We start from the raw sequence: 12,656 nt of genomic DNA, 5'->3' as shown, positions 1-12,656 counted from the left end.
TACTCGTTGAGTGCATTTAAAGAGTTTCATTGTCTCTTGCAAAGTGGAAAAAGCTAAGTAATACATAGACTCTGTGTTTAACTGTAACCTATGACAGTCAAATACAGGGTAATACAGTAATTTTGCAACAAGAAATCTTAAAAAATTCGTCGGTTGACCAGAAAAATTCATCTAATGCGTTAAAGGATTGGTCTAAGAATACAGGTGTAAATGACCTATGGCGATCACTCAACCCTACAACCCGGAAGTACTCTTGTCGATCTGCAAGACATAGCACATTTTCCAGAATAGATTATGTTTTTGCATCCCCTAGACTATTTGATAACTATGACGTGGAAATGGTACCCAATGCACTATCAGATCACTGTTATTTACTCCTAAAAGGATAATTTGGTATACTGTCATCCCGAGCCCCAAGATGGCGTTTTAACTCGATATTGCTGAAAAACAAGGAATTCATTACACAATTCAAAGAAGCTCTTGTTGTATTCCTACTGGAGAATGCAAAATCGGTACAGGACCCCAGAATATTATGGATGTCGGTAAAGGGATTTATCAAGGATTTTACCGGGAACTTTTCCTCCAAAATACACAAGAATCGTTGTTCAAAACTGGCAGAGCTGGAAACGCTTTACTCTACGTTATTTTCCTCTTTACAATACAACTACTCGGTTCGATTGGAATCTCAAATTAATGTGTTAAAAAAAGAGATTAATGCCATTTTTAAACAACAATCTGAAGTTCAAATACGTAGCACAAGACAACAGCATTACTTTCATGGTTCTAAACCAAGTCACCTACTAGCTATGCAGTTACGAGCCAATGCAAAATTTGCAGATATAACTACTATTAAGGCACAGCAAGGACTTGTTACAGACTCTAAAAAAATCAACGAGATATTCAAAGAGTTCTACTCCAACTTCTACAAATCAGAAATGGCCTTTGATCAAAACAAAATGGACATATATCTTAATCAAATTAACCTTCCTAAACTATCAGAGGATGACGCAAAACAGTTAGAAACACCCATCACACTAGATGAACTTAGGGAGGCCATATCTGAAATGCAAAGTGGTAGGGCTCCTGGAAGGGACGGTATCCCACCAGAAATGTACCTCTCATGCTGGGATGTAATTGGACCCCTATTACTTAATATGATTTTATATTCAATCAAGGAGGGGAACTTCCATAAGATCGACAATATTGCACTCATAACAGTCCTCCTTAAAAAAGACAAAGACCCCACCGATTGCGGTAGTTATAGACCCTTAAGCCTCCTCGGAACCGATATCAAGCTGTATTCCAAGGTATTAGCCATCAGACTTCAAAAGCATATGACGTCTTTAGTTCATCCTGATCAGACTGGCTAAATCTTTTTTTGTTTTTGATCCACTTGTTCTCCCATTTTTTCTATATTTTTCTCCCATCCCAATTTCGTATCATCCAATTCAACCCTCCCCTGTCACGGACGCTGTTTCTTGCCTCCCACAAGCCGGCTGCAATGTGGACTAAGTCATACATAGCACAAGTCCCCTCCGGTACTTGAGGTAACAGCAGTCGCATCTTTTCACCTGCGCAGCTCGATCTCTCAGTGGCGAGGAGTAACGCGTGGGGCCGTGGGAGGCTCACGCTGCCCCCGACACTTCCTGATTCTACTGCGCAGGCGCACCAACCGACCTGTAGGAGTCGCTGTCCACAACACCCGATCCCACCCCCTAATACGACCAATGTGTATTAGTACGGAGGACAAGCTAAACTGAAAGCAAATGTGGAGCGCTGGGCTCGAACTGACGAGCCCAGCGTCTCCAGCATTTTGTGGCGAGCGCCTTGCCCACTACGCCACGTAGCCGCCTATCAGACTGGCTTCATAAGAGGCCGCTTGATCACGGATAATATAAGACGGTTACTACATGTGCTAGATGCCAGCAAGGATGACACCACACCTATAGCGATGCTGTCCCTGGATGCGATGAAAGCCTTTGATAGGTTGGAATGGTCTTATTTATGGGCAGTATTAGAAAGGATGGGGTTAGGAAAAGGATTCATTGATATGATTAAAGTATTATACAAAGACCCATCGGCCATGATTACAACAGGTATAATCACCTCCGAAATCTTTCCGGTATCGCGCTCCTCCAGACAGGGTTGCCCTCTTAGTCCCGGACTATTCGCTTTATCATTAGAGCCTTTAGCACAATATATAAGACAATCCCAATCTATAGAACCAATCGCAATTAAGGGCACACAACATCATATTAGTTTATATGCGGATGACGGAATATTGTTCATACAAAACCCTAACACCTCAATGCCTCATCTTCTCAAGTTGATTGATGACTTTGGCAATCTATCGGGATTTAGGATAAATTGGCCAAAGTCGGCTTTCCTTCCACTTAATACCCCTGCAAAGAATATACTCCTTCCAGAAAAAATACCAATGGTTAAACACTTCAGATGTTTAGGAGTTGAAGTATTCCCTACAATTACATAAAATTCCAAGATAAGATCAAATACGACTTTGACAGGTGGTCCAAACTCAAAAACTCAGTACAGGCACGGGTATCAATAGTAAAGATGGATGTTTTACCTAGAATCAACTTCATTAGCTCAATGTTACCGTTACCCCCTCCTGATGGTTACTGGAAAAAATTACACTCCACCGCATACAAATTTATTTGGAATAACAAACCTCCACGTATAAAAAGATCCACCGCATAGAGAAACAAAGCCGACGGAGGTATGGCATTTCCAGATTTTTACCACTATTTTAAAGCGTACTCTTTAAGACCACTGACAACCTGGTTTGATTCCCAAGCATCTGTATCCTGGAGAAACTTAGAAGTAAATATAGTAGCACCACATAGACTACAGGACATAGTATACACCATATTATCAATTAAGCAATGCGAATTGAAATTTGGCCCCCTTATTACTCATGTGATCCGAATATGGCGTGAAACACAAAAAAAATATTCTAACCAACATAAATTGCATAGTCATACTCCCCTATTCAATAACAATGCACTCCTGATTGGAAAACGACCTATAAGATACCCTAAATTGGAAAAGCAGGGCATACACACATGATATGAAAGAGAGACATCGAGAGGTTTCGTATCAGATTTTTATCATCACTTACTAACGTCCTCGTATGGAATCCTCCCCCTAGACTCAGTCTGGAGGAGGGATATACCAGACTTGGAAATAAATTTTGATTGGCAAGAAGTCTGGGCAAACGTTCGAATTGCGTCACGTAACCCGGACCATCAACAAATTAATCTTAATTATATTCATAGGACATACCTGACTCCTATAAGATTGAACAGAATGGGACTTAAACAAGACTCCAGATGTTCCTTATGTACAAATGGGGATGAGGGTACATTTATGCACATGTATTGGGATTGCCCACCAGTTAAGATATTCTGGAAAGAAGTGGCCCAGCAATTATCAAATTTCTTATTTCTGAACATACCTGTACACCCCTCTGTATTGCTGTTGAATGATGTTTTTCAGTTTCTGGTCTCACAGCGGCTAAAAAGCTGATAGCATCACGATGGTTTCAACCGGAAAAAATGTGTCGGAAGGTATGGGTTCTTACATATCTCGATGTGATCTATCTAGAAATATCTACAGCAAGAATTTTAGGTGTCAGTGAAGCCAAAATTGCAATCTGGTTAGAAGTGGTGGAGAGAATAAAAGCTAGCATATGAATTGTAGTGCCTGGTTAGGAACGAATGATAATGGATGGATTATCCAAGTGGGGGTCCGGGGGGGGTGGGCGAGCGAGAGCATATGTATGTAGGGTATTAGATAGCAAGTATTAGGTGTATATCTCGTATACTACATTTATTTAAATGGTGATTTCATTGGATGTTTACTGTTAATGCTTGTATGTCTAATTTTATGTTATGTTTAAAAAATAATAAAAAAAATTATAAAAAAAAATCCGTCGGTCAAGGGGGTACTTGTCTAAGAGGGATATACAAGCCAGGAAAATGTGGGAACCACTGGTTCTAGGAGACGGTGGCTCAGGAGGTAGAGCGGCCGTCTGGTAATCTGAATGTTCCCAGTTCGATTCCAGCTTCTCCCGGATGCTAAAGCGTTGAAGTGTCCTTGAGCAAGACATTTAACCCCTAACTGCTAACTGCAGGTTGGCACCTTGCATGGTTGCCTCCGCCGTTGGTGAGGCATAAGTTGTAAAGCACTTTGGATAAAAGCGCTATATAAATCCAGTCCATACACACCGCTTTGTTTGTAAGTGCGTCAAGTTGATGCTGTCTTGTCTCTCCTTCTTCAGGGTCCACGGAGGGAAGACCTCCGGACACCAGCGCTCCAACAGCAGCAGAGACTGCTCCAGCCTGCCTCGTCACGAGGACCTCCACCCCAACAACGAGGGCTTCCTCAACGGCAACATGTCCGCCTCGGCCAGCCTCAGCCCCACCATGCACCCCAAGGGCTACCAGCCCAACCTCAACCACTCCACCTCCTGCAGCATGGACCTGGCGGGCAACAACCTGCCCCACCTCCTCAGCCCCAAGAACACCGGCTCAAAGGCCTCCGACGGCCCCGGAGCCAAATACCTCAAGTCCAACTCCCGTTCCCAGCAGAACCGCCACTCGTTCGTGGAGGGGAAGACCAACACACTGCAGTCGGGGGACAAACACAGTCGGCACAGCTACATAGAGGCCCACGGCGCCCCCAAGTACGCCTACCTGAACCTGTCCAAGAGCCACGGCACGCTCAGCGACGCCAAGTCGGTGGGGAACCTGAATGAGGTCCACCTGTTGGCCGACGAGCCCTCGTCCCGCTACTTCCCCTCCAGTTGCCTCGACCTCACCGCCCCGGGCAGCCCGTCGGGTCGCCACGGCGACAGGTTAGGCCACAGCCCGGCCGGCCGAGGGGGTAGCCGCTCGGAGAGAGAGAGCAACACCCTGGACTCGTCCTCCCGGCGTGCCTCGTCCCGTCACAAGGCCGCGGAGGAGGCCAAGTCCCCGGACGCCAGCCTGGACCCGGGGGAAGGAGGTGGCGGCGGAAACCACGCTCACTCCCTGTCCGCCCCCCAAGAGACCCTGGGATATGATCTGGGATACACCAGCCCCTTCCTCTCCCAGCAGCGCCCACACCGGCACTCCATGTACGTACGGAGGGACCACCAGAGGACGCACGGGACAGAAGTGGGGCTGGCGGCGGGGCAGGGCTTGCCCACCAGGGCCAGCAGCCTCCAGATCCTCTCTCCACAGCTGCAGCACAGAACCCTCCCCCGGCACTCTGGGAACTCCTCGAGGGAAGAGGACAGGGTCAGTCATCACCCCGACACCAACCTACAGCCTGTACCTAAACAAGCTGTATACACCTTTGGGTTGAAGTGGGATGTATTCTTAGTGAATGCCTGTCTGTTCGAACATGTACTGTTCTCATTCGCTTGTACCCGCAGTCAGGATTATCACAGTACTGAAAATAATATTGATCTGTTTAGATATTTTCATCGTAACCTTGCTAGTCTCTTGATTTCACAGGTTTGAGTGGCCAGAAGTAGTTTACCTGCAGCGATCATCCTATATATGTTGCTCATTGTTGTAGTGCGGCCTCAGTAGGAGGATGCAGTGAATCATTTCAACGCCTGTATTATACTGTATTGTGTGTGTGTGTGTGTGTGTGTGTGTGTGTGTGTGTGTGTGTGTGTGTGTGTGTGTGTGTGTGTGTGTGTATCTGTGTGTGTGTCTGTGTGTGTGTCTGTGTATCTGTGTGTGTCTGTGTATCTGTGTGTGTGTGTCTGTGTGTTTGTGTATCTGTGTGTGTGTGTGTGTGTATGTGTATCTGTGTGTGTGTGTGTGTGTGTGTGTGTGTGTGTGTGTGTGTGTGTGTGTGTGTGTGTGTGTGTATGTGTATCTGTGTGTGTGTGTCTGTGTGTGTGTATCTGTGTATCTGTGTGTGTGTGTGTGTGTGTGTGCGTAAGTGCTCACTTCACCCCTCATCATCTCTCCATCAACAGAGTGAACAGGCACCCACAGAGGTCCCCCACAGCAGAGCCCCTATCAGGGAGTCCACGTGGGACAACACAGCCTCCTTTCACATACAGCGGCAAAAAAGCGAGGTCCGAACTGCTGCTGCACCCACCAGTACCCACCCACATCCAGCCCTCCAAGAGAGCGGGCGTGGGTGGATCCTGCTCTCATGAACGGCTCTCTCTCGCTCTCTCTCTCTGTCTCTCTCTGTCACTCTCTCTCTCTCTGTCACTCTCTCTCTCAGTCTTTCTCTCTCAGTCTTTCTCTCTCTGTCTCTCTGTCTCCCTCTCTCTTTATCTTTGTCTCTCTCTCTCTCTGTCTCTCTCTGTCTGTCACTCTCTCTCTCTCTCTCTGTCACTCTCTCTCAGTCTTTCTCTCTCAGTCTTTCTCTCTCTGTCTCTGTCTCCCTCTCTCTTTATCTCTGTCACTCTCTCTCTGTCTCTCTCTGTCACCCTCTCTCTGTCACTCTCTCTGTCTCTCTCTGTCACTCTCTGTCACTCTCTCTGTCTCTCTCTCTGTCACTCACTCTCTCTGTCACTTTCTCTCTGTCTCTCTCAGTCTTTCTGTCTCTCTGTCTTCCTCTCTGTCTCTCTCTCTCCCTCTCTCTGTCTCTCTCTGCCTCTCTGTCTCCCTCTCTCTCTATCTCTGTCTTCCTCTCTCTGTCTCTCTCTGTCTCTCTCTCTGTCTCTCTCAGTCTCTCTCTCTCTCTCTCTCTCTTTCTCTCTGTCTCTCTCTCTGTATCTCTCTGTCTCTGTGCATCAGATGCCTCCTCATAGTGGTTGTGTGCTTTGCTTCACTGTGACAGAACTGCTTATAATACCAGCCCAGTCCCCAGGCAGGACGAGATGTCACCTTGCTGGAATACAAACCGTACCTGTTGTAGCTAAAGGCTTTGTAACTCATAAATATAGTTATATGATAATGAGCATTAAGAAGCTATATATTCTGCACATTAGATCATTTAGCCAGAATGATGATTTGGTATCTTAACATTCCTTCCTCCATGTGGGGAGTCACTTTTCCGCCCTGCTCCGGAATGGTTTTGACTTGACGGGAGCAGAGTTGAGCGTAATACAATTTTACATTTGAGAAGAATTAGGGGGAAAGCCATGAGTACAAGACTGTGTACTGTAGGTAACAACGCCAAATGCATAAGAAACTACATTTTAGGGCCAGTCTCGATCGAACGCTGTGTAGCCGAGAGGACAACGTCACTAATCCAAAATAGTCACACAAAAAAACTCATGATTATATTATTCTGATTATTTTCCAACGCCATCGTTTTCGGGTTTTGGACATAAATGTTAATATAGCAATCGATGGCATGATGACGAGCGAGATGAAGGGATACCAACATCAGAGTAGTTGTGCTCTTGTGATTGGTTGAAGATCGGCAAGGCTTATGGGTATAGTAGTAGGTGTCATGGAAACTAGTGAACATGATATTAAATGCATTTTCTCAAAAGTTAAGTTAAAACATTTACCATCATTGGTTAACACTTACAATAATTAAATAATTGATCCCTGCATCAAATATTATGAACCTACATAATACAGTTTAGCTGTAATACTTAATAGATCATCTTCACTGGGTGACTACAGTGGGGAGGGAGAATCACAGTGGACCCTCACTCCCCCAGGTCTATATCTTCAGGTGTACTGAATTGACTGAATCTTAAACACCGCCCTCTTCTCTTTGATCCTCCAATCGCAACTGTTGTGTGACCCAGGTTGGAATGTACCACGATCAGCACGCGGAAGACGGGGGCTCCTCCAAAGAGAACCGCATCATCTACAGTGACTCCATGCCGAGGAGGGTGGGCAGCTTTTACAGAGGTTGGTATGGTTACACACACAGCACTATACTATTCTTGGCCTGTCTTTTCAGCCTTCTGTGTGTGTGTGTGTGTGTGTGTGTGTGTGTGTGTGTGTGTGTGTGTGTGTGTGTGTGTGTGTGTGTGTGTGTGTGTGTGTGTGTGTGTGTGTGTGTGTGTGTGTGTGTGTGTGTGTGTGTGTGTGTGTGTGTGTGTGTGTGTGTGTGTGTGTGTGTGTGTGTGTGTGTGTGTGTGTGTGTGTGTGTGTGTGTGTGTGTGTGTGTGTGTGTGTGCGTGCGTGCGTGCGCGTGCGTGTGTGACAACACGCACAATCTAATGGCTGTTGTTCCGGGACAGTGCCGTCTCCCCGACCGGATAACTCATTCCACAACGGCAGGGTTCAGGGCAGGGCGTCCGGCACGGCGGGGGATGGCAGCGTGTTAACTAACCTCTCCAAACGTCAACCAGCCTTTGACCCTTGGTAAATAAATATCTTCTTACCCCATCAACACTTAGATAACCGCCCGCCCCCCCTTCCACACTTTCCCTCCCAACCCAGGTGATCGATACGGAGCTCGCTTGTTCATCCTTCATTTGTACCGGTACTGTGGTGCTATTGACTACCTTGAGGAATGGTTCTCACACCCACCGCATGCCGCCCTTCAAACTGACATCGCTTGGGGTTATTTGGAGTTAATTAGTGGTACTCAGCCTGTTCAATGTTCTGCCCTCAGGACCGGCCCAGAGACCGGCATTATGGAACCCCCTGAGCCGTCCAAAGAAAAGGGGAAGCAGGGTTTCTTCAAAGCAATAAAGAAGAAGAAGAAAAAGTCCCAACCGGTGGGTTCTATTCCGTGTCAGAGATTCAAACGTTTTCTAATGTCACTCTTTCATTATAGTGCTGTTAGAGAAGTAAGCTGTCTTTGGGCTGCAATATGTCTTTATGTTCATCCAGTACATATCTGTCCCTGTGTTTCTGACACTTTATGGCATTATATGTTACCCATACAGAGAGAGACAAATCATATGATGTTGTTGTTGTTGTTGTTGTTGTTGTTGTTATTGTTCTTGTTGTTGATGAGATCTGCATCACGTCTACCTGTTCCACTGGAGTCATATGCCTCTTATATTGCAGACGGAGCTCCATGATGGAAGGGCTCCTATCATGAAGAAATGTCTTTTCCCCCTGTTTATCTCAAAGAATAACATAAAGCATAGCTCCACTGTGAGAGTCCTTCCCATAGTGCCCTCTCCCATGGTACAACTTCCCTTTTACACAGTACCCTATTCACCTGCTAACTCAACCACAACAAACCGCCTTTACACAGTACCATATTCACCTCCTAACTCACCACAACAAACCGCCTTTTACACAGTACCCTACTCACCTCCTAACTCAACCACAACAGACAGCCATCGCATGCCATTAACAACATTAATCAACTCCACTGTGTGTAGTCTTCATCCAAGCTTGTTTTCAAGGGGGGCTATTTGATTATAATATGGAGGATGAATACAGTGATCGTGTCGTGATGAAGAGGAAATTAAACCAACCAGATCCACTTGTTTATCAGTTTATTTTCCTATTAGACTTAGTGGCACAGTAACATTTTATAGAACATTATGATGAACCTATCAGGGGTATTTAAATTATGTCCAATAGTAATATGAAATACAACACAACAGACTCAACACTTACGGTTTTTCAAGTGGAACTTGGACAGACATGACAGGGCTCCCCAGAGCCAATCTGTTTACAAATAGCCCTGGTTGGGTTATTTTTCTGTTCATTCTGTTGGTCTATGGGACAATGATCAGTCTCCACTGATTCCAGCCACACAGCTAGCAGCATGTCTCAGGTTCTGAATCAAAGACTGAAAGAGGCTGAGAGACTGGGTGGGAAATTAAACCAGCTGTACGTTTGTATAAACCACTAGACAATTTGGCATGTAAACAACCAGACTCTTTTCTGATTTAAGAAATAAAATTTGGCTGATCGATATTGAAAGTGATCCGAATCCTAAAGCCACTGTGGCCGACCGATGAAGAAGTTAGTGTTCTGACCTGGGTGGAAATGAATCACGTAAAGGGGAGCTGTTGAGGAGACCAGGGACTGCATGGACACACTATCACCAGGAGCTGAGTCTGTATGCCTGCTAACATCACACAGATGCACCATGTGAACTCGTCTGCGCCTCTAAACATACCTCAGCCCTAACAAGAGCGAGAGAGAGAGAGAGAGAGAGAGAGAGATGAGCAAAAAGTCACAGTCTATAGTTCGTCATTCCATTACTACTACGACTACTTTGTGGACCGGAAGGACCTGTGGAACGTGAATGACCAAATACTGTATCAGATGCATTTCTTGGCTTGTACTGTTTTTAGCCATTCTTCCTTCACAGCCATGACAATGAGAACAATAGCGTATGACGTAAAGACCCTCTCTTCTACTGTTCTCCATTCTATTCTTCTGTATGTATGCAGCTATGTTTTCAGAGCCAAAGATAAGAGAGGCTGTCCCTGCTGACCAAATCAGATGTGATGCAGTGTAGTGGAGTCACACAGTGGGTCTATGGAAATGACGGGCTGCATGTACATTATACTGTAGACAGTATAAATGTCCATAATGAACACTAGAGCTTCGACTGTTGTCAGTTGTATAGACAGTTTTACTGGAATTCTGTTTCTAGGGAACAGTTTGGACCCATGTTTATTTCCTGTCAATTAAAATGGCAACAGGAGGTAAACCTGAGTCTATTTAGAATGTTTATGTTGTCAAGATGAAACCGTCCGTAAAGTACAGGAGTAGCTGTCACTCCTCCTCCTCCTCTGCCTCCGCCTCCTCTCATGTTGTCTAGGGAATGTTCAGGGGTGCCTGTTTGAAGGGTAAGTTCAGAATATTTGGACCCATAGCCCTGTTTACAATTCACCAATTATTTTGTCGATCGGTATAGAGTCCTTTTCGCAGCACGACCCATGCTGTTCTTCATACACAAAACCAATGTCAAGTAATGGGGGCCACGCTTCAGTCTGTACAAGCCCTGAAATAAATGCCGAAACCTACTCCACCCGGCTGCACCCAAAGAAAAGAAGTCGTTTTTTTGTATGATTAAGTGCTTTTTCAACTTACATTTTTTAACCCTTTCACTACCACACTACCAAAGGGTTAACCCTTTCACTGCGACAATACAGAAGGTTAACCATCTCACGGCCACACGACAAAGGGTTAACCCTTTCACAACCACACTACAGAAGGTTAACCCTTTCACTACCACACTACAGAAGGTGTGGTAGTGAAAGGTTAACCTTCTGTAGTGTGGTAGTGAAAGAGTTAACGTGGGCCCCATTAGCATCACATTAGCTTTGCGGCTAAGGAGGAGCTGAGTATCTGGTATGAAGCACAGCGTGAATTGTGCTGAGAACGGACTCTTCTCCTACACAGCATCATCAACGAGTTAAGAAATAGGGCTAGAGGTCCAGACATTGTGAGCTTTGGTGTTCAGGTGTTAAGTGGTGGCAGGGTGAATGACCCCGGGGCCCTTTCCTCCTGTGACAGGTCCCTACCGACGGGGTGGATCACGCGGCGATGCAGAAGTCCTCCAGGTCCTCTGGCCACCAGAGCAGCCGCCACAGGACCCGGGACAAGAGCAGGGACCGGGAACAAGAGCGAGACGGTGACTGGCCACCTGAGAAGTCTGACGTACAACACACTCAGGTACTTCCTGAACCCCCCGATCTGGACCTGGGGTGGGGTGTGTTCATGTGCGTTCTGGAATAGTTTCATCGGTAGATAGGAAATTGGTACTTTTTTGCTACTTTTTGTAAATCAGAATATAGTGTAGGACCTTTTACAGTCACAAAATACAGCAAATACAATTAAAAACTTGTATTTTCTTAGTTCAAGAGCAATCAACACTAGAGAATGAAAACGTCTCTTCATTCCTGTTTCTTATTTTCACCTATCTCACGAGGTGAGACCATACACCTGAACCAGCTCAACTGGGCCTTTTTACAGTTATTGCTTTGAAGGGTTCTTCTCTGCCCCCTCGTAGTGGACTGTTTGTGTAGTTCTCTTCCTTCACACTGGTTTGATAAGCAGTTCATCCCGTGTGTCCTTCCCTTCCAGAGCCAGCCGCTCAAGTCCCTGCGCAAGCTCCTGCACCTCTCCTCCTCGTCCTCCAATCAGACCGCTCCGTCCGACATGCGCTTCCAGCCCCTGCCCAACCCGCCCTCTGCTAAAGGTGGCTTCGGCGAAAGCAGGGGCCACTCGGGGGTCAGCACCCCCCAGCTAAAAAGCCGCCAGTCGGTCTACCCACTTCCCGGACAGCTGGAGTCCAGCTGGCACGCGTCCGCCCTGGGCCGTGGCGAGGGGAACCCCTACCCAGAGCAAATGAGCGCCAAGGGAGGCCAAAACGGACATGGCTTCGGACGGCCCTCTCGGTCCCGTATGCCAAACCTTAACGATCTGAAGGAGACCGCTCTGTAGTGGCACACTCGTTCCTCCCATTCCCTCTGATCCGTCTCTACCCCCCTCGGTCTGAGCCCCGTAAGCTTCGACACTTCTCTCACATAATTGTATACTACAAACACTCACTGAATTAACACAAACGCACGCACACGCACACACACACACACACGCATAATTGGCTGACCCCTATTAGTCGATTAGTCGATTAATCGGTCGAAAGGAGCCGTAGTTGACTGCCAACCTCTTAGTCGAATAAAAAATAGAAATTATATATATATATTTTTTTTTTCAATCATTCTTTCCAAAAGAAAAGAGGCCTAGAAGCGTGGCTAACTCTAATGGCACGCATACCAGATGCTAACTGCC

At 46.2% G+C, this 12,656-nt stretch overlaps 1 protein-coding gene across 1 annotated transcript in view; it reads left to right on the top strand.

The window, feature by feature from the left end:
- The window catches only part of LOC311222996 (cyclin-dependent kinase-like 5), a 70,922-nt gene extending 58,475 nt beyond the window's left edge, over positions 1-12,447 (top strand). The window contains exons 12-18 of the mRNA XM_084307671.1: positions 4,301-5,300; positions 5,996-6,097; positions 7,739-7,844; positions 8,180-8,303; positions 8,557-8,662; positions 11,379-11,537; positions 11,949-12,447. Coding sequence (XP_084163797.1) covers positions 4,301-5,300; positions 5,996-6,097; positions 7,739-7,844; positions 8,180-8,303; positions 8,557-8,662; positions 11,379-11,537; positions 11,949-12,308 — 1,957 coding nt within the window. The 3' untranslated portion in view covers positions 12,309-12,447. The remainder of the gene's footprint in view (positions 1-4,300; positions 5,301-5,995; positions 6,098-7,738; positions 7,845-8,179; positions 8,304-8,556; positions 8,663-11,378; positions 11,538-11,948) is intronic.
- Positions 12,448-12,656: the final 209 nt, after the last annotated feature.

Source organism: Notolepis coatsorum, assembly GCF_963971535.1.
Source record: "Notolepis coatsorum genome assembly, chromosome: 2".
NCBI classification, from domain to species: Eukaryota; Metazoa; Chordata; class Actinopteri; order Aulopiformes; family Paralepididae; genus Notolepis; species Notolepis coatsorum.
Note: the sequence above shows the minus strand (reverse complement) of the source record. Positions and strands in the feature narration are given on the sequence as shown.